The sequence below is a fragment of the Nylanderia fulva genome, unplaced genomic scaffold, assembly GCF_048542155.1.
Source record: "Nylanderia fulva isolate GAGA-0341 unplaced genomic scaffold, ASM4854215v1 Scaffold1, whole genome shotgun sequence".
In the NCBI taxonomy this organism is placed as follows: Eukaryota; Metazoa; Arthropoda; class Insecta; order Hymenoptera; family Formicidae; genus Nylanderia; species Nylanderia fulva.
Genome location: NW_028189192.1, coordinates 3,206,329 through 3,226,759, shown reverse-complemented (window position 1 = coordinate 3,226,759; position 20,431 = coordinate 3,206,329). Strand labels below are relative to the sequence as shown.

General features: G+C 33.7%; 5 protein-coding genes across 8 annotated transcripts; 1 reads left to right on the top strand and 4 right to left on the bottom strand.

Moving 5' to 3' along the window:
- Nucleotides 1-142: 142 nt before the first annotated feature.
- On the bottom strand, nucleotides 143-1,761 carry LOC146725295 (uncharacterized). The gene is made up of 2 exons (XM_085479738.1): nucleotides 1,587-1,761; nucleotides 143-811 (listed from the first exon to the last, which is right to left on the bottom strand). Exons 1-2 carry the CDS (start codon nucleotides 1,708-1,710, stop codon nucleotides 606-608), a joined length of 330 nt encoding a protein of 109 aa, XP_085335864.1. The 5' UTR covers nucleotides 1,711-1,761; the 3' UTR covers nucleotides 143-605.
- A 151-nt stretch (nucleotides 1,762-1,912) lies between these two features.
- Nucleotides 1,913-3,495, bottom strand: SmD1 (small ribonucleoprotein particle protein SmD1). The gene is made up of 4 exons (XM_029299555.2): nucleotides 3,398-3,495; nucleotides 3,143-3,219; nucleotides 2,789-2,986; nucleotides 1,913-2,640 (listed from the first exon to the last, which is right to left on the bottom strand). Exons 1-4 carry the CDS (start codon nucleotides 3,409-3,411, stop codon nucleotides 2,558-2,560), a joined length of 372 nt encoding a protein of 123 aa, XP_029155388.1. The 5' UTR covers nucleotides 3,412-3,495; the 3' UTR covers nucleotides 1,913-2,557.
- Nucleotides 3,496-3,687: 192 nt separating this feature from the next.
- beg (malonyl-CoA-acyl carrier protein transacylase beg) lies at nucleotides 3,688-5,432 on the bottom strand. 2 transcript variants are annotated; one of them, XM_085479705.1, is made up of 3 exons: nucleotides 4,455-5,432; nucleotides 3,815-4,270; nucleotides 3,688-3,749 (listed from the first exon to the last, which is right to left on the bottom strand). In XM_085479705.1, the coding sequence occupies exons 1-2, from the start codon at nucleotides 5,285-5,287 to the stop codon at nucleotides 3,829-3,831; spliced, it is 1,275 nt and encodes a 424-aa protein (XP_085335831.1). In that variant the 5' UTR covers nucleotides 5,288-5,432; the 3' UTR covers nucleotides 3,688-3,749; nucleotides 3,815-3,828. The 2 variants fall into 2 exon arrangements, with proteins under 2 accessions (XP_085335831.1, XP_029155387.2); XM_029299554.2 differs by having other exon boundaries at nucleotides 3,688-4,270.
- A 1,456-nt stretch (nucleotides 5,433-6,888) lies between these two features.
- On the top strand, nucleotides 6,889-9,065 carry fln (flightin). Of its 2 annotated transcripts, none has more exons than XM_029299671.2 (3): nucleotides 6,889-7,052; nucleotides 7,917-8,156; nucleotides 8,454-9,065. In XM_029299671.2, the coding sequence occupies exons 2-3, from the start codon at nucleotides 7,954-7,956 to the stop codon at nucleotides 8,695-8,697; spliced, it is 447 nt and encodes a 148-aa protein (XP_029155504.1). In that variant the 5' UTR covers nucleotides 6,889-7,052; nucleotides 7,917-7,953; the 3' UTR covers nucleotides 8,698-9,065. The 2 variants fall into 2 exon arrangements, with proteins under 2 accessions (XP_029155504.1, XP_029155503.1); XM_029299670.2 differs by having other exon boundaries at nucleotides 6,889-7,102; nucleotides 8,454-9,064.
- LOC114928456 (uncharacterized) lies at nucleotides 9,042-20,406 on the bottom strand. 2 transcript variants are annotated; one of them, XM_029299675.2, is made up of 4 exons: nucleotides 20,285-20,406; nucleotides 15,274-15,481; nucleotides 9,937-10,133; nucleotides 9,042-9,797 (listed from the first exon to the last, which is right to left on the bottom strand). In XM_029299675.2, exons 2-4 carry the CDS (start codon nucleotides 15,452-15,454, stop codon nucleotides 9,405-9,407), a joined length of 771 nt encoding a protein of 256 aa, XP_029155508.1. In that variant the 5' UTR covers nucleotides 15,455-15,481; nucleotides 20,285-20,406; the 3' UTR covers nucleotides 9,042-9,404. The 2 variants fall into 2 exon arrangements, with proteins under 2 accessions (XP_029155508.1, XP_029155507.1); XM_029299674.2 differs by lacking the exons at nucleotides 9,042-9,797; nucleotides 9,937-10,133 and adding an exon at nucleotides 10,541-12,548 and having other exon boundaries at nucleotides 20,285-20,392.
- Between the last annotated feature and the right edge of the window lie 25 nt (nucleotides 20,407-20,431).

Here is a 20,431-nt window from a genome sequence, read left to right as displayed (position 1 = left end):
TTTAAATTCTCTACATAAATTACATAATCTGAATTTTGCACTAGAATTAAATTTGAGAAATACGAAAATTGAAGCTAGCGGCAGCGTACATCAATGTAATCAATCAAGAATTCAAACAAAAAATTTAACTCGGAAATCGGACCGAGTTTTGTCGCAGAACGAGATTTTATTGTAATAGCTTTTATCGCCAATACACATTTTTCGATAAAGTAAAAATTCGACAATATGATATAACCACGCACAATACGCGAGTATATTGAAAATCTAATCAATGATTCTTGATAAGAATTCGAAATCTCTTTCAAACATATACGCGTCAGTTTATTTCTATATACGTACACAATTATTACACAACTAGGACGCAGCTTAAATAATCTCAATAAGGAAAAAGAAGAAAAAACTTAACTAAAAAAAATATAAAACGAAACGTCGAATATTGTACATAGATGAATCGTTCATTTTTATCAAGAATTCACAAATACGAGAGTCCAAGAAGTCTACAAGTATTAATAAATTCTGGAGAAGAATCTCCAGATTCAAAAGAAGTCGCCGAAGCTGCCCGACTCAAGGACTCGTCCTCATTGTTTTCTGAGAGTAGAAGTGGTTTATTCCGGGGACTTGGACGGACCTCCGCGCATCTTCTCGACTGCCATCGGTGCCACTGGTTCGCCCATTTCCTCTAGGGCTCGCAGCATCTTAGTAACCACTTCCGGTGGGGAAGTCCTCCTCGTGCCCGGCGCATCCGGTCGATGCTGGAGATCGTTCTGCCACGGTTGCCACGGAAGCCCGAACGTTCGTGGCTGAAAATGAACTGCGAAGGACGTTGAACCCTCGGTTTCAATGTTCTATATATCTCATCGCAATGTTAAGCTACGCCAGGGGGTTGCGATATCGATCGATTCCGCCCCGGATTGCACCGCGAGAACGTGCAAAGTCGGTCAGCGATGTTTCGTATAGTTTCGAGGGGTAGTCGACCGCGAAATCTCATTTCGTACATTTATCACGAAACGTCTTACAACGTTGCGAACTACGATAAGTATATCTTGACAATATACCTCGATAAATCATTTATCTCTTCAGATATATTCTAGGATGACTGAAATTGTCTTATTTTCGGTTTTTTTTTCTTTAATCAATTTATAATGTAAAATTTTATCTTGCTGTTATCTGATATTACATATGTATATACATATATCTATGTTTTATATTATCTGTTTCATTATTATATTATCATTATATTTTGTAGAATATAGTAAAACTTGTATGAATGATCAATAAGATGGTTTGGTTTGTTACATGTTAAAGATAAGTTGTTATAATAGCAATTGTATAATTTAAACTTGCACAATTTAATGAATATTAATATTTTTTAATATGCTTATATGAATCAGATGATAAGAATTTTTACAAATATCTTGTTATATTTACTTTCTAAATTACATTTAAAAAAATAATGAAATGATCACTTTGCATCGCTCTCCTTTTGCTATGCGGCATAATTACTCTGTTTTTCATTAATATTAAATTGTAATTTAAACGCATTTCTCGAAACCGCGGCGCAGAAATGACTAATATCGCTACATTACTAGAAACATCCTGGACATCGTAATGCGGTATATCATCCAAGTCTTCGAAATCGTGGTTACTACGACCGCATCTAATGACAAACTGTACGCAACTGATGATCAGCTTTTTTGATGACCTCCACATAATCACACGCAAACATTTTGTCGGATGGATCGTCACGAGGTATGGGTTACATTGTCACGAGTTGTCGTCATTTCGCGTCACGTAAATATTGACAGAAGTGGTCAGACACAAGTTTACGTTGAAGTTCGTTACGCGGATAACAAAAACGAGCTAAAGCAGTTTACTATACATACAATCGCTTTTAAATACAATGGAACATTGATTGCTTTTATCAGTATATTTTTTTATTTAGAAAGTCCTCGTAATACTTAATTCATACAGAAAAATTCTTATTGAACTAATTTAATCAGTTTGTTAATGATATCGTCACAATCTCAATATGAAAAAATAAGTGTAATTTGTACTGCGATTTTGTATCACGGCACAATCATGACTATATTTGTTCAATCATTGACTTTGCATTTTTTAATGACAAACTTACATAATTAATATGTTGTCAGATTCACAAAAATTGACATAAATTGAACACTATGCATAAATTGAAATAATATTAAATAAATCACGACATTTAAATTCGATATTATTGTTTGAAAGGAAAACCAATTTTATAAAATTTTTTTATATTGCTCTGCATATACACTTTCTAACATCAAATAATTTAAATATCGGAATGCCTGTTAATGTTATACACTTAAACACTCTGAGTAAATAAACATTGATATTACATTCTGAAATTTAGCATCAATTCAGCTACATCAATGAAACAATTTTCCATGATTTTATAAAATTAGTTAAATAATAATCGTGATACCTTAGAGTAGAAAAATTTGGTTTTCTCTTAAGATAGAAAAATTGATAAATGTGAAAGGAGAGCGTACAAGAAGAGTGCAGAATGTACTTAATGTTATTATCGCCTGCCTCTTCCTCTACCTCGACCTCCTCTGCCACCTCTTCCACCTCTAGCGCCACGTCCTCTGCCACGTGCAGCACCTGGAAATACAAGTAATATAATAACTAAAAATTATAGAAAATGTTAATGATTATAAAAAATCTCGAAAGGAGTATGGTAGGTCAGATATAAGATCATAATTATTAAATTAATATTTTATGTTTAGTATGTATTATATATTTTGTGTACCTCTTGCAGCTTCTTTCTTTTTAGCCTTAGCTTTTGGTGTGTCATCTATTAGCAACGTTTCCAAAGGAAGAGAATCCGGTAGAATGTAATATCTAATATTGTTTCCTCGCAGACTTAGAGTTTCTAATTGTATCGGATCACGATTCTTTATTGTCATTTTCACTGTTTTCAAGTGTGTATTCATTGCCACGTCTACACCTGAGTGTAAAATTTAATTTATCAGTAACACAATTCTTTATTAATCCTTCTTCATATGTAAAGATTATAATTACAGATTGAGTTATTACACATTAATGTTATATGAGTCTTTACCTAACTTAATACTCAAATCAATAACAAAATTTCTTTATTTACCTGTGATTGTGCCAGTGACTTGAGTGCCATTTTTCAATTCTATTGTCACAGTCTCATGACTGAGTTTCATCAAAAATCTGAAAGAAGCATCAATTTCCTTGATAAATAATGATTTGAGACACAAAAACGTGGGGGGTTTAGGTTAGGTTGTACAAACGTATATATTTTTCACAGATAATTCATTACGCGCCTAGATGATTTAATTTTCTTATACAGTCTTGTTTAATTTTGCACTTTTCGATGTATCTTACGTACCTTACTAGCTTCATGATTCGGCTAGTGTAATAATAACAATTCAAACACTTGGTCTTGGCACCCGGCTTGGATTGTCGAGTTTGAACAAATATGTATAAACTCCTCTGTGTTCATAGATGGCAGCAGAAGTTACGCGGGATCCAGAAAAGAAATCAGGAAAATAAGCTGTTATTTATCAACTTTATTTTTATAAATTTATAAAAATTGAAATTTGTATGAACAAATATTGGGAAAACAGTTAATGAGATTTTCGTCAAAAATTTAATTGTTAAATAATACAAAACTTCATATCTGTATAAAATTCTGATCACTCCTTTATTTCTTGCATGTAAGAGGCACAATTGAAACGAAGCTATAACAAAAGTTTGTTAACTATGTACACAATAATAATGTATATTGATTGTTTCTTATGCTTACAGTTAGAAATTAATTTAAACAGATATGCAATGACTGTGCGCCTTTGCATTAATTAGCTTCAAGATCGTTCCCATTCTTCCTCCTGATCCTACGTCAAATGTTCGTGGAAATGCTGATCCTGGGGATCTGTTATACAACGATTGTATACATTGTTCCCATTTCACAGGCGATACAATTTGTTTCATTAAAAATTTCCTAATCATTTTTGGATCGCTATAAGGATGCGCATTGTAATTTGAATAAACTTGACACCTAGGTCTATTTATTTCCATTGTGTAAAGCACTTTGCTGAAAGACTTGAGTGCAGGTTCCATCAGTTTTGTGTGAAATGCTCCTGATACAGGTAGTCTTGTTAACTTCAAAAGTTTATATTTTTCTGCATTTTTTTTTATATATTCGAGAGCCTGAGCATTTCCAGCCAATATCTTTGTTTGTGTATACACATATATTGCCACCCTGTAAAATGCAATCTTGAATATAATATCTGAATACAATAATGCTATATTTATCAATTGTTTATAAATTCCTACAAATTTTAATTAAAGTACTATAAATTAAAATTTAATCGTAACTCAAGTATTTATATTAGATTCCTAATGTAATAATAGCATAATTTACAAATGCATGAAATAATTCTTACTGGCAAACTGGATCCTCTACACCATTATCCATTGCCCACTGCTTAGCATCCTTGCATGCCTCCGTTAATTTAGCTTCTGGCGAGCAATAGACTGACAACATTCCTTGCGGTGATTTTTCAGATGCGTACTGCATAGCGTTGCCCCTGACAGAGACCAGTCTAACGCCATCTTCAAAGCTTATAGCTCCTGAGAAAATCAGAGCAGTCAGTTCCCCCAAGCTGTAACCTGCGGTGGCTATGCAAGTCTCAAACACTCTGGGTCTCTCCTCGCGAAGCCGCTCCAACGCAGCCAACGAAGTCAACACTGTGGCTGGTTGATTGAAGCGGGTCTGATTCAGCTTCTCCTGGGGACCGTTCAGACACAACTTCAGTAGATTATAGTCCAGAACCTCGTTGGCTATTTCGAACAACTCTCTCGCCTGCGGGAAACGTAAGTACTTTTGCACCTCGCCGACTTTAAGGGTGCCCTGTCCTGGAAAGAGCACAATGCTGGTCTCCAGCGGTTCGAGCTTCGGTTTCGCCACCTCCTCGACGGAGGTCGGAACGTTGGCGGGATAAGGACTCGTCGCCCAACTCGTGTCCTTGGCATCGCTGTAAGTAGCAGCTTCCTTTACAAGACGAGCAACATTTTCCTCACCCGTAGGAGTCTCAATGTCGCTCGTGGGAGACTTATTTTGCGATTCTTCCGTATTTGACAAGCTGTCATTGTCAATCTCTTTCGAGGAAACGGATTCGGAAAATTTCCTTACCCGGCTTAAAGATAATAAACGAGATAAATTGTGCGGTGTTTTACCGAACACAGCTCGCTGAAGCATTATTACTGATGAAAACATGCTGGCATATTGTTTTTTAATATGTATTTCAAACTACGCTTCATGTGTCATATATAAATTATTACATACGAATTAATTGATGTTTTATCACACGTGTTTTCGGAGATGCTTGCGAGCGGCCATCATTAAATCCCCGCGTCCAACAGTTCCATCTACCGTTGAGAATTGAAACTATTTAGCTGAATCTACTTTTCTCTACAGTCAGTAAAATTATGGTTTTTCGGTGCATGTCCGTACTAAATTCTGAATTGCGTCGTCTGCTTTAAACAGGCGCACGCGCGCTCGATAAGGACATGTCTCCTTTAAGCAGGCGTGATGTCCGCGCTTGTGCGACACATTCAAGCGCATCTGCTTTAAGAACGCGCGGCTCTACGCGATTCCACGTGCGTTCCATCAAGTCAGACACATCTGCTTTAAGAGTCGCACGATTCTGCGCGTTCTTTTTTTACGCATCCCTCGTCTCTTTCTGACGCTGTACTCTTCGGAGTATGTATATTTATATATGTACAATCAATTATATTACTATTATTTTTTTCGTATGCAACTATTACAAAATTCTTGATTTACATTTTTATAATTTTATTTTTTTTTTTAAATAAAAAATTTAGTATTTAAAATTAAAATTAAAATTAATCACTAATAATAAATTTTCAATTTTATACAGACAAATTTATATTTAACGAGAATTTGGAATTTGGATCGATTAATCATTCAACTTAATAGAATTAATATAGATCTAAATAAATGTGCATTTGACAAATAAAATTTACCTTTATATTTATTACAAGTAATCATTATTTTTATATGTATAAATACTACATGTATGTATAATAATCGACTATAATATATTATGCCAAATTAAGAGCAAATTTCAATTATTACAAGCCAATTATGTGTACTTTATTATCCTGTGTATTATACGTACATATAATGTACGTAAGTAAACCAGGGTACGATGTCAATGATATTCTTGCGAAATCATGCAAATCTTTAAAGTTAGGCCACAGTAATTGATCTATAAATAGTAATAATTGAGCGTCAAGCAATAAAGTCTCTTACGTATTAAGTGCATCAAAATTTTATAATGTTACACAAGATATTAAAAAGAGTAAAAACGAAAATAAGAAATTATTAGTTATGAGAAATATTAATCAAATTATGTGTAATCTATTATGACGTCTATTTTACTTCATTATATTAATAACTTGTAATATTTATTTTTTTATATATTAGACATATTTGACATAACATGTTTTATATATTTTCTATTACATAAAAGTCTGCTAATGGGAAAAAATAATATAAAATATAATGTATCAAGAAGTAATTATTAATTACTTAGTACTGAAACATCGAAAATGAGTTTGACTCGTCGAAGAAAATTAGAACCATATTTTATTCTTTGATTCTCTAACGTCTATTTAGCTTTTCCATTAGCTTTTTCAACCAAAGGAATAATAATCGTTGACTTTTCAATGTCAACGCGCTCATGAAGTTGCGTAAAGACGGGTTAATTGTTGATGCAAATGTGTGTGCACACGTGAAGAAAAAGGAGCTTCACGCCAATGATCATCGCGGATCGTGTGCCAAATTATCCCCTCTCTGATGAATAGGGGTACGCACTTTCGAAGGTACGAAAGGGGGCGCAAAAGGTTTCGAGATGCTAAAATAAAAGCGAAACAACAGAAGGTCCGCGAGAGTGGCGAGTCTGTGCACGCAAAAGGGTGGCTTTTTTTGCAGTACGTGGGAGTGCGTCGAAAAGAAGGTATCGCAAGTATCCAGCATCCCATCTTCGGTTGCAGAAAAAAACACAAAGTGAATAATAGTTTTCATACAGTGAAATTGTCTTTCGTCGTTATACCTTTATTAAGGAATTTTCCGTGCGAGCTTTTAAATCGCTTATTGTAGAAATTTTTCTGAACTTTCGGCACTTTGAAAATATTAAGAAACCTTCTATGCAGAAAAAATTACTCTGATCTTCTCTGATCTGTCTCTCTTCTAAAAAAATATGATTTAGATTTACACAAAAGATATTATATAAAATATCTAAACGATTATTCATGCAGATAGATATTCATATTTTTTATATAGAATTCGTATTTTGAAAATCATCACCATAATTTTGATTTATTTGACTTATTTAAATAAGAATTATAATTGAGAAAGAGAGAGAGAATTTATTGCACATTTTGCGTGTACTCAAGATGCAATTCGGAGATTGATATGACATTTAGAATTTCGCCATAAATACCAATTGACTTTATAAATACTTTAGCCAAATGGTTTGTTGTATCTTACGATGACCTCTTTTTTCACACGATATATGTACATATACTGACACTTGGCTATAAATATAGTCTTTAAAAATTAAATCGGTTTGTTTTTGATCAGATTCTTTATACTCAAATGACAATAAAAAAGGAAACAGAAAGTATTTTAAATATTTAATAAATTTCTATAATAAAATTTATAATTAATATTATAAAAATCCAGAAAATTTAAAGAAGAAACAATTTTTAATTTTTAATTTTGTTCATTAAATTAATTCAAGAATTGTGATAATTTGAAGATAATTAAATTTATTATTTATTTTACACGTTTATTCGTTTACTCTTACTGATATTTGCAGGTGCTGAATATCGAAGTAAATTTGTGTCGAAACTATCATGTGGGACGACGAACCTGCAGCATGGGATGTACAGGAAGAAGCACCTCCTGAAGCAGCTGCCGAGGGTGCAGAAGGTGCGCCGGCTGAAGGAGCTGCTCCTGAGAAGCCACGTCTGACATTATTAAAACTCGAACCACCCCATTACAATCATCATTGGGTTCGACCATTATTTCTCAACTACGACTATCTTTACGATTATAGGTGAGCCGATCGTACATTAATAAATTAAATCAGAACATTCAAATATACAGATTGAATCAAATTAGAAACGATGCAATTGCTTGATAAAATTAAGTAGTTTAAAAGTTAAACTGTGCCTTAAAAAAGAGATGTTTAATTTTAAATATTTTAAGAAGAATATTTATATATATACATATAATTGTCTCATTTAGTGTCATATATACTTACTAAAGTTTAAAATTGTTAAATTTTAAAGTCCCGACGATCGATTAATTACCTCTCAGACCCAATTTTAGTACATTCTTCTTTATTTGATAGGAAGAATTATTACGACGACGTGATCGATTATCTCAATCATAGGCAGAAGGGCCTATTTCGCGAACCTCCTAGGGCCCAGGAATGGGCAGAAAGAGCCATGAGAACTTACGATCAGAAAAATACGGATAAGAGCTTTAAACGTTCATCCGATATGAAGTACATCACCAATATGGATCTCAAGTCCAGACATTATAGTTATCATACTCGCGCCTATTACAGCCTCAAATATCAGAAGATCTTGTGAGAAAATTAATTTTTTGCTCTATTAAACGTTGTTAAGAAAGTCAAAAGGTAACTTAAATTTTACATATTCATATATACGTCTATATACGTCATATATACGTTCTATCAAGAGATCGAAGCATCTCTATATTAATATTTTTGTTTTAATATATATTTTTTAATCGAATCAGATACATACATTAATATAATATACAATTGTTTTTGTTATATATTTTTGCAATTCCGCAATTTTTATTAGATACTTTCTATAAAATAACACTGACAGTAATATTGTAATTTAAACGTAATTGACATTGATAACGTTGAAAATGCAATTATTGTTACATATCGTAGCAAAATGCATAATTATAATGATATATTGTATATTTGTATATTAATTTGGTACATGTACATTGACCATTAGAAATTGCCATTGTAAAATATACGGCATTATAAACATTTCAAACATCAAAATCTTTCTTTTCAGTTAATACTTGACAATCAATTTTAATTCTTCTAGGAGAAGCTTTTTTTCGTCACGTGGAAAAGAAAATGTATATATTATTTTCTCTATCAAAAAATATCTTAGTTTTTTATTAACCTTGAGAATATCTATTATATATTGAAAAAGATCCTTTAAATTCCAAGAAAAGTTCTCTCTAAAATATCTCTTGATAAATTTCAGACATTCCATATATAATATTCGATAAAGAGCAGATTCGGTTCTTATTAAAACGAAACCCTCTTCTTCCTCTTTGACAATTTCCGTTTCATCGGCTGCATCAGGAGAGAATCCAGCGGATCGTCAATTTCGCGGGTATCAATCAGAGAGTTGATCCTGCGCTGTCTACCTGTTTGGTCAGCTTTCGGTTCCTCGACCGGCACTCTGGACCACTTCATCAGGAACGTCTTGGGCTTCTTCGGCTTCTCCGGCATCAGCTCCATATTGGCGATCTTACGCGATCTATCAAGTTTCTGTGCCAACGACATCGATTCTTCATCTTCGTTGCTTTGATTATCGAACTTTGTCGCGTGCCGCTGGAACACTACATCAGCTGCCTCCAGGGTGTTCTTGGCCTTTTCAATTTCAGCATTCAGATCGATCACGTCAAACATGCGATCCTGCAACAAAATAAGTCCTCTGGATATAGTAAACATTTAAAAAAATATATATATTCTTAAATTGATCTTTCACGCGAATATGCTTCATTCTTTTAAATCCAATTGCAAATTGTTGATCTATTTTTTCGTTTAATTCAACCTGCATATCTCGTCTCTTGCGTCTCAATTCTGCCATATCTTCCTCGAACGCGGCAGCAGCACGTTCTTTTATGCGTCGATGATTTAGCACAAAATCATCCTCGTAAGGATCTTCTTGAACGGGTCGACCACGTCCGTCGACCAGGAAGTCCAGCTCGTCGTAGAAATCGTCACGATTTCCCGATAGATTACGGGAACCTAAAATGTTAGTAAACTTGTGTTAGAATTATTATATTGTTAAGATAATATTGAACTTGATTTTTTATGCAACTTAAATTTCAAGTTAAAAATAAGTAATAAATATATGATTTACTTATAATAATTTCTGTGCAATTACTAATTGTGTTATACATAAGTATATACATTTTAAAGTTAGATTATTTTATATAGATATAAATAATTATTTGTTATATAATTTTCAAGAATTATATTTATCAATCTTACTTTATAAAATAAATTTCTTACCTGTAGTTTTTCTATACAGCTAGTGAGAGGTCTGCATGCGGAAAAAAGGGGAAACAACAAGATATACAATGAGTAAAGGAGACATGGCAAAATTTGTGATACATACATATCTTTCGGTTATATATCTGTGCTTCTCGAAAAAGATTTTCAAACGAGATTTATTCATAAATAAGAAAGATGAGGTATACATATACATGTATGTTGAATCCGGTTTTGTAGATTATGTTTTCTTTCGAAAATTGTGTTTTTAAAAGTTTGCATTACAGAAAATTTGTGTCCCGAAAAATCATTTTCGGAGCAGTTATAACAGAATATGATTCTTGCGTCTATCGTAATATATTTAATATGAGAATATAGATTTTCTAAAATGTGTCTCTCTTTCATTATAGGAACAATCAACAGCTTAAATCCTCGAATCACAGATCGAGGAGCAGAGAAGCGAAAAAGTATCACGATACGAGGGATATCGTCCAAAAATATATAATATTAAATTTTGAATAATATAATTAGTACAACGTCATTTTAGAATTAAACTCGTTCATCGAATTTTATATAATCACAATTTATAGACTAAAAATAATTTAAATAAAAATAGAACTCGTAAATGTCAATTAAAATCGAAAAAATAATTTCCAGCGAATAAAAAATAATTGAACTTGTGACGATTAGTAAAGCTGCAAATAATTTTTATTTTAAACCATTTAATTGTTATAGAGGAATAAGAAATGATGAAATTAAATATATTTTCGAAAGATGTACCTCGCATATTAACGTATAATACAGTTATATTATAATTATAGAACTGCGCGAAACGAACGTACGTGTTGTATCATGAAAATATAAGATACTCTAAATTGTCAATTAAATTTTATTATATTAATGCAGCTAATGTACGTTCCTTTCACGAACAAATCAACGACATTGTAATTGCACGGCCGCCAAAAACGCAAACGCGATCATTATTTAATGGTGTATATATAATACATATTGGAAAAATTTTATATTCGTATATTATGAAGTATAACAATGTCTTATAGCAAATCGAATTACAATTGTAATACATTGCAATTGAGATAGCCAAAAATATTATAATTATAATTAAATAATTTAAACTTTATTTGACACATCTAATTTAATTATTTGAGGAAGAATTTAACAAACGATAAAATTCTCCTTTCGGTATATATTTTAGATTAAACTAAAAACTTTAACATTTAAATTGAAAAAAGTTGCTTCTATTTCAGCTGCAATTTTCAAAAAATTCTCAATCTCTCTATACGGATAATCATGACAAATATAACGAACAAATATATTAAAATCGGATCTCTCTCTTCCAGCACACGGATCACAAAAACAGAAGTCTTCAGGGTACAATATATCTGTACGACCGTAAAAGACCGTCGTGCGAAAATAATAAAAGTAGATCGCAAGATTTACATATCTAGAAATTGACGCGCTTCTCCGCCCGTTCGGCACTGCGTACCGACACCTTCTTACTGACGGATGACGACTGTTGAACGACCTCATCCGCGGTTTCGTTGACCAGCGCCTTGAGAGCCGCCGCTCTGCGTTCCCTCTTGGCCTGTCTCTCGGCGATCTCCTCCATCTCGGACTCGAGATCATGAAGACGCGCCTTCGTCTGCTTGGCTCGGCTGGCGGCCGCGCTGCTCGGTACCAGATCGTCGTCCTCGTTGATCAGCTTGGTCCACCTGGCGAACAGGGGCTTATTCTCGTCACCGCGTTCGATCTCGTCGAAGAGCTTCGAACGCCTCTTAAAACTGCTCTCGGCTTCCTCGATCGCCGTCTTGGCGGCGCTCTTCCTCGTGGTTATCGCGTTCTCCAAAAGATCGGCCGCGCTTCTTCTCGCCTGATTCGCGGCGGTCGAGGCCTCGAGCTCGTCCTCGATGTTCATGGCCGCCACTCGAGCTCGCAAACGCCGGGTCGACGCCGTCACGTCGTCCGCGAACTCGTCGCCCATCCTGCGACGCGCCGAAATGCGCTGCCCACGGCTGTCGTAGACGGTGTCCTCGTCATCGGGGGCTACCAGGAGGTCGGTCAAGGGCGGAAGTTGGGAAGCGCGGTTACGGGAGTCAAGGTCGAGGTCAGGGTCGCAGGAACCGGCTCGGGGACTGGAGAGGTCGCGCGTGCCTGCAAAAACCGATATCAGAAAAGAGCGTTGACTTGTGTGACTGGTGTGTGAGTGGAGACGGATAATGAGCGATGATGAACGGTGAGTGACGATGGGCATGTCGCCGAGAAGCAATGTCAAACGATCGAAGTTGCGTCAACGATTTCAGATGAAAAATTCATGAGAGATGGAATGGATCGGAGGAAAAGATGGAGAATCTCGCAAGGCCGCGATTCGATCAAACCAGCTATAAATATTGCGCAATCTAAAAATATATTCGTTATTATATTAATAAATATGTCTCTATGCATCAAGATATATCATAAATATGGAGTATTTTTTTACTTTATTCTTAGGATATAATCAATTATAACCAGTGAGGTACTGAGGGAGGGTGCAGGTAAAACAATATTTCATTTGAAATGCTTTTATTTAAAATATCATATGGTTCACATTATATGCGACAGGTAATATCGAGATATAAATCATTCGACTTAATTCAATTTTCTTCTGCAAAATTTTATTTCCAACACTGGTTATAATTTAGCTTAGAATTCTAATAAATCTTGACGTTAGGTGCAACAGTAACGGAAATATTGTACATTAATCATAATAACAATTTACAGTGGCATAAAAATTATTAAAAATGTTGACAAGTTTTTAAATTATATAAAATATATAAAAGACATATATTAGAAGAAATCTACACACATGTCATCATATATATGTGATTGAAAAAATTATAAAAATAATTTTAACTTTTTATTTAATTTTGCAAAGTACGGAAATATGATGTATAAAATTGAAATTGCCATTGCCATTGTCTGTGAAATTATTGCTTGTATATTATTTATAAAAGATCAGCACACTGATTACATTACATAGTTCTCTACTTACAACGATTCGTCTTCGGCCAAGTAAATTTTATACCGCGAGTTGCACGTATTTTTAGCGTCGTTTGAACAAAAATAAATTCAGATGCGCATCGCATTAACAATCTGGCACATCTACAAAATACCATTAATATGACTATGCTAATAAACTAGTAGCACCTAACGTCAAGTACAACACTCATCTTCATCCTCCGCGTTACACCATCTGCGATCATTAAGAACGTACAAGGTGTCCCAGATAAGTACATAGTTGTACATGTACATTACATTCGCGTTTTCTCTCAGCAAAAAAATTAGACATATAGTTTAACTACTTAGATTTTGTAAGATTCTCAAATACTTAATATCTTTTATCTTGCTACTTTAAATGTTTCCAATTTATAGGCCTATACAGAAGATTATTTTTCGATTCTTAATCTTTAAATAATTCTCAACAATATAAAATAAAAAGTTACAAGTCAATCATATTTGACTGACGAAAACAAAATTTTTCTCCGATGACAAAGTGCTGATAGACTCTTTCTTTTTTTTTCTAGGACATCCTGTAAAGATCGAGAACTCTGCTATTCCTCGAAATCCCGATTTAATTTTATCATGCTGATTCGTGTGCAGCTATGTAGAGACGTAAATTTAATCTTCAGCAATTGAACGATGACTGCCAATTTTATTGCAGATGTATTACTCGAGAGGACACGTAAAATATCTTAATCATAAATCATAAATCGCCTCACTGTGTCTGTGTCGATGTGAGACGCGAATATATGTGGCTATGTACATGGGTGTGTGAATCTGTATAAATGTCCGGAAATCAACGGCAAAGGTAAAATTTCAACGTCAGAATCTGAATCACGAATCGGTTCTCGAGAAGCTGGCGCGTTGCAGCCAGTTGATCTTATAGATTATGTAGATGATCGTCGCAGCAAGCAGCAACGTATGTACAGTAATCACACCAAAAGTTTTCGCGTAAAGACACGTGGAAACTTAGGAAACAAAACGTTTATTCAAACAAAATGATACATCAAGATCAAAAGACTAACTATAGACGACAAGCAAGACAATAAAGATCGATGCACGCAAAAGGATGACATCAACATCTAGTCAAACTATTAGAATGTGAAGACCTCGTTCGTTGATTACCAGGACAACTAGCTTTAATCTTAACTCAAAAAGAAAACTATGAAATGTCTCACTATTTACATTATATCTCTAGCTATAATTCTTCATCGCAATCTATTTTAATTCGTTAGCTATTATCTACAATTTTCTTCTCTAATCTCTAACAGATTAGTTATTAATGCAGAAATGATGCTCAAGCCATTTTGAATCCAGTATTAAATTTATTTCTAATGTATGTTGTATCGAATATATATATATATATATGTTACATATTTAGAATTTCAGCAGGAAAATCTTGCTGGAATTGAATGATAGTTTTTGTCCATATCATATATCTATCTCTTTTTGTTAATATATAGATCTCACTTAACGGCGAGACAAATCCTGGGCAACGATTCTTCATTCACATCCTAATCTCAAGCTCTGCATCATGATTCCTCCGATCACGAAATTGATCGAGGATGATCGAGGCGATGTCAAATCGAGTAATCACAATTGACAATATCTTGCCGCGAAGTAGATCGATCATGCGAGTTGTGGAAGTTGGACCGAGAAGGGGCAGGATTGGGTTGGAAGGAGGGAAGAAAGGGATAAGAGTTTCTCTCTCAAGTATTTGATTTGCATAGCGAATATCTATTTAGCGCGAGCCTCATCGACAATCTCTCGAAGAGGATCTGGCAAGTCTTTTTTGCAACACTCCTTCAAAACCACTTCGGAAAACGACTGAACAGGTTACCGATGTCGCTACGGCGCGCCGCGATCTCGTCGGCTAGAGAGTTTCTCGGCTCCGGGAACAACGGCCGCGAGCTATACTTCCGGTCTAGGTGGTCGACCATGGGCTTGTAATAGGACTCGCCCTTGTCGTAGTTGCTGCCGTAGATGAACGTGCGCGGCCTGCTAAGGATTGGCCTCGACATCTCGATTAGGCGCTGTCTTTCTGTTATCTGCAAATTAGACACACGCCGCACTGTGATCTTCCGTATATGAAATTGCGAGGAGAAGATGAGACTTAGAGAAGAAGAAATATATATGATAGCTTCAAAACGATTCTGGTTAGTAGAACTCTTTAAAGCTACAAACATGAGAAAGATTAAATGAAATAATTGACCCAGATGCAGAATGAATATGATAATCGCCGACAAAAAAATTGATAAAAAGTTGTTACATAAGAACAAGAAAAAATGTTATTATTTTTAATTACTGATCTATTATATTTTATCAAGTATTTTTTTGTAAAATATTTTTACAATTAAACCGAATATTTTCAAAATACTCCAATTAATTAATTATGTATCGGTTGATTGTTACATTTCGTCTGAAAGGAACTTTATACGATACATTAATTTAATATCAGTATTATTATTAAAATATAAAGTTCTAATTCTGCATATGAACGAATGCTTCAATTATGTCCCCCACCCACGTGGAAATAAATAATACTAAAAATGAAAGTCCGCTATAGAGTAGGACACGTGCCGATTCGAGACCCTCTCTTGCCTCTCTCGTTCTCCACGTGGCTCCCAAGAAACGCGGGCTATACCGCGTGTAACAAAAGTCCGACGAATTCTCTCTTGATCGTTTAGCTAGTCATCGTCGACAAACTGGAGCGAGCGACTGTACCGCCGATCGAAAATAGCCCGTGTCTAATTTGGTGCCCGTGAACTGAACTGGCACGGCGCACACGAGGCCCGGGCTAACACAGCCTCCCTGAATACGAGGCGTGAATCTCTCCCCTTCTTCAGGGCCGACTTTTGCGTCTGTGTTCGCAGTAAGAGTCACAGATGTGATGATATAAACGAGTGATTTTAATTATCGGCTGTTTTCGGCCTCTAGCTCTAGAAATTAGAGCTCAGAGCGACAAAATCCACGGAGCTATTTGCATGGCACCGCTTGATTCTTTATTAAAGCAATTTTTAATTAAAACGCACACGTACAGAATAACATGATTTTATTGTCGTAAATTCTCAACTTCAGAATGAAGATTAATGTTCCTCGACCGTCCCCGCCCAAGTCTTTTGTTTCGAAATTATTTTTAAGTCGTGGGCCTGCATATTGGAATAAGAGGTATATTATTGCGAATGTAGGCTAATGAGAGAGCGCTATACGTCGGCCAATTTATTTTTGTTGACTATTAAATTATTGAGGAGCTATACTAGGTAGAGAATTTCTTAGATATATAGCTGTGAATAAATTAATAGTGCTCATTTTTTATGTTTGAGCGAATGATAAAATTTGTTACAAAAGTCAGGCTAAACAAAGAGATTTCATGACAATTATCGTTCGTAATTATAATTAATTAAGACTCTTGCAGATTTTTTCAGAAACAAGATCTAATAAAAGCTTAACGAATAAAAAGGAAAAAGGTAAACGTTTTGTCATTTTACTTTTTGTTTAAAAATCTGAACACATGAAAATCAATTATATAAACTTGTTCAAGTTTATTTCTTCTTATTTAATTTGATCTAAAACGATAAGTATAAAACTTATGACTTTCAATTTTGAATGTCATCAAGTTTGAGAATTTATCCGTGAAAATTTTCAACGTTTTACTTTAGCATCTTCGTGACATAACGAAAACGCGATGATGGAACTCTTTTGACAAATGATGATTCTTAGACACCGGTAGATTCATTTATCAATTACACGTACAATACACAAGAAAATGCACATTTTTGCTGGCTCGAGGGCATCACGGATCATCGACACAAATATATCCAATAATAAACGGTCGTTCAAAATAAGCATTACGTCTTTCGCGACGCGTCGGAAATAAATTCACAGCTCGGAATAAACAGTGAAAATGATATCGGATACATCCTTCCTCGATAGAATAAGCTTTTCCGTCAAATTGCAATTGTGCCAAAAGACGATAAGCTATAGCCGGCTTCTTTCAATTAGATTATTTGGTCGACTTAATTGGCGTGTACATGCATGTCTGGCGTACGTTCGCTAGGATAGTAACTATGATTTAGAACGTATCGGCTCATTACTCAATCATTCGTTCATGCATCCTTAATATCTTACTATGTGTGATGTATAGCTGTCATGTTTATACATTGCAAGTCGCACGATCATTCAGAAAAGTCACGTAGTATGTGAGAGTAACATCTATATATTTAAGAAAAAACAATTCATAAGATTGATTTAAAGTTAAGGTTCTAAATAATAATAAATATAATATCACAATAAACATATCATATAATAAAATTAAGGAAATTGATATTACCAAAAATTAAATTTAATAAGTCCTTGTCGAATGACAAACAAACATATAAAAACACTAAAAATAAAATATGGCATAACATAAGCAATTGTAAACAACAATATATAGGTATAGAAATAAGAATAAATTGACTAAACTGCATTTAGAAATTGAAAAATTAATAAATTCTCGAATTTTATTATTAAATATAATTAAATATAATTTAATTACAGTATTTAGGTGTATATAACTTAATATAAAAAATTTGCAACAAATGTTTATATTAAATTATAATAAATATATCGAAATATTGTGTTTATTATATATATTTCACTGAACAACTAAGTTTGTTGAAGACTCTCCGCACTTTCGACTGAAAATTACGATCACACAAATAATAACGAAATTACAACGCTACTAAGTGACAACCAAGACGATACATGAAAGATTTTGGCCCGTGCTATTAGTGGAACGATAGCGGAGTAATGAATTATCCCGGGATCTTCACTAAAACTCACTTTATATACGCGACACCGTATAGAAAGCGTCGGCGGCAGTGAAACAGATCAACGACAGCCCCGACGCGCACAAATGCGATTATGAGTTACTCACAGCGGATATAATGTCAACTGTTTTAGAGTCTGACTCAGCAACTAGATCCCCGCTAGATCCCCATATAAATTATTCAATCTCCGAATTTTCGCTTAGACTGGCGAACTTAAATATATCGCCACCAGTTGCGCCGTCTTCTTGTATCAATTTGCTCGAGATATATCGGATATTCATACGTATCGCATAGAGAAAGACTGTTAATGCAATGAAAATTTAATAATTAATTTCGTAAATATATTTTCAATTAAAAAAATATTAAATCCCTCTTATTATTAATTTTTAACTAAATAATACTGTAAATATGTAATGTATAATGTAACGTTATTTTTATAATTTTGAAAGCACAAGCTTGAGATAATATTTAATTTTTATTTAATAACGCTATCATTATTTTATGATATTAATTTAATCACGCTAAAAATTTCTTGCATCTAAATGCGTCGATTAATTATCAATTTAGCATAACCGAAATTTAGCACAAAGTAATAATATTAAAGTAAATGTATACTTTTATAAAAATGTGTGTGTCTTATTTAATAATCTGTAAATTATCAAGTAACAATCACAATTGATTAATAAATAATTATTAACGTAAAAAAATATATATACACAATATTATGTAAAAAATATTCATTATATCGCATTAATTATTACTTGACAATGTATGTAGATGTGTAGATGTTAATTTAAAGAATTTACATATTTTTTATATTAATTTTAAAGAATTGATATATATTTTGTTGCGAAGAATTGTACGAAATCAAATTTTTAGTCAGTGAAAACGGCAGTCATGGTGTTAGACCGCGTTATAATTCTCTCTCGTTGCGTAAGCCCGCCAAATTTAGCGTCTGGTACAGACGGCACTTAAAAATGGCGATATCGATTACCAAATAATGCCCGCGCATATAATCAACGCTATAGTTTCACGATAATTAGTTACTACATTTTTAAATCATTATTTTTTATTTAATTATGAAATCTTTTATATTACTAGTGTTAATACTAGTAATGCACATAATATTGTCATGTTTTGAAGTAATTAATGTCATTTTGATTTATTATATTTAATTATTGATTTAATTTGATTTATTAGATTTATTATTAGAATTAGATTGAATTATTAGATTTAATTGCACTTCGTGATATTACATAAATGTCATTTATGCACTAGAAAACACATGAGCGTTTTAAGATTATTAAAAAAATGCATTTTAAAAAAGTATGTATAATATGTTAATTAGATTTGTGCAAAATAATTAATTATTGCTTGGTCAACTTAATTACATTCGCACGAGAATGATATATATTTTGCTTGATCAAGTGTTAAAAGGAGCACATTTCGTATACATAGATAAGATTAAGTATACATAATTGCAGAGCATTCTAATCGTATGATTATAATCTAGTGATTTAATTATGATAAATGATGCCTTGTGATGTAGTACTCTATTAACAATGCCAACCGATTAGGGATGCAAATGGCATAGAATGAATGCTGTTAATTTCGTTCGCAATGCAAACGATACATCATTCCATTGCATCACAATTGTGAGAGCCAGAGATAAAACTTCGTTATATATGCACACAATAGAATATATGTTCAATAGATTAAGCCACGAAAAAAATTTCTTTCAGAGAAAATTATATTTTAATTTCAGGAATTTACACTAATTTTTAAAATAATTTAATTTTTAATAATGAGACAAAAATATATGTAAAAAGGAAAAAAACTCATGTAGAAAAATCCTGATGCCGATGTTTCTTCGACAATTTTTTTAATACACTATAATATAAATATTTGCGACAGATCTTCGAAACGAGAAGATCGCGCACTGTTAATGACAATCTGTACACGTGGTCCAAATAATTGATTGACGCGATCGATTTTTTCCTCGAGTCGAAAATCGCGGCGCGAAAATCGGGACGCCCTTACCTAAAACGATCGTCACGAGGTGTTATCCCTCAGGATGCTGTTTCCTCGAAAGTAGCGGCGCGACTCCCACATCGTCGTCTCGACGTCCGAATTATTTCCCACTCTCTCCCACGGCTCTCCCTCTATCTTCTCCTGGTAGTAATTCGG

What these genes read in the sequence shown, in the direction of transcription:
- LOC146725295 (XM_085479738.1), bottom strand. Translation starts at nt 1,710, where the DNA reads ATGTGGAGGTCATCAAAAAAGCTGATCATCAGTTGCGTACAGTTTGTC. An exon ending in CGATGTCCAGGATGTTTCTA is followed by an intron (nt 812 to 1,586) that starts GTAATGTAGCGA and finishes CGTCCTTCGCAG; the next exon opens with TTCATTTTCAGCCACGAACG.
- SmD1 (XM_029299555.2), bottom strand. An exon ending in AGTCACTGGCACAATCACAG is followed by an intron (nt 2,987 to 3,142) that starts GTAAATAAAGAA and finishes TTTTACACTCAG; the next exon opens with GTGTAGACGTGGCAATGAAT. An exon ending in AAAGAAAGAAGCTGCAAGAG is followed by an intron (nt 2,641 to 2,788) that starts GTACACAAAATA and finishes TTGTATTTCCAG; the next exon opens with GTGCTGCACGTGGCAGAGGA.
- beg (XM_029299554.2), bottom strand. Translation starts at nt 5,287, where the DNA reads ATGTTTTCATCAGTAATAATGCTTCAGCGAGCTGTGTTCGGTAAAACA. An exon ending in GTAGAGGATCCAGTTTGCCA is followed by an intron (nt 4,271 to 4,454) that starts GTAAGAATTATT and finishes TGCATTTTACAG; the next exon opens with GGTGGCAATATATGTGTATA.
- fln (XM_029299671.2), top strand. Translation starts at nt 7,954, where the DNA reads ATGTGGGACGACGAACCTGCAGCATGGGATGTACAGGAAGAAGCACCT. An exon ending in GACTATCTTTACGATTATAG is followed by an intron (nt 8,157 to 8,453) that starts GTGAGCCGATCG and finishes TTTATTTGATAG; the next exon opens with GAAGAATTATTACGACGACG.
- LOC114928456 (XM_029299674.2), bottom strand. Translation starts at nt 15,454, where the DNA reads ATGTCGAGGCCAATCCTTAGCAGGCCGCGCACGTTCATCTACGGCAGC. An exon ending in GGCGCGCCGTAGCGACATCG is followed by an intron (nt 12,549 to 15,273) that starts GTAACCTGTTCA and finishes CGGTTTTTGCAG; the next exon opens with GCACGCGCGACCTCTCCAGT.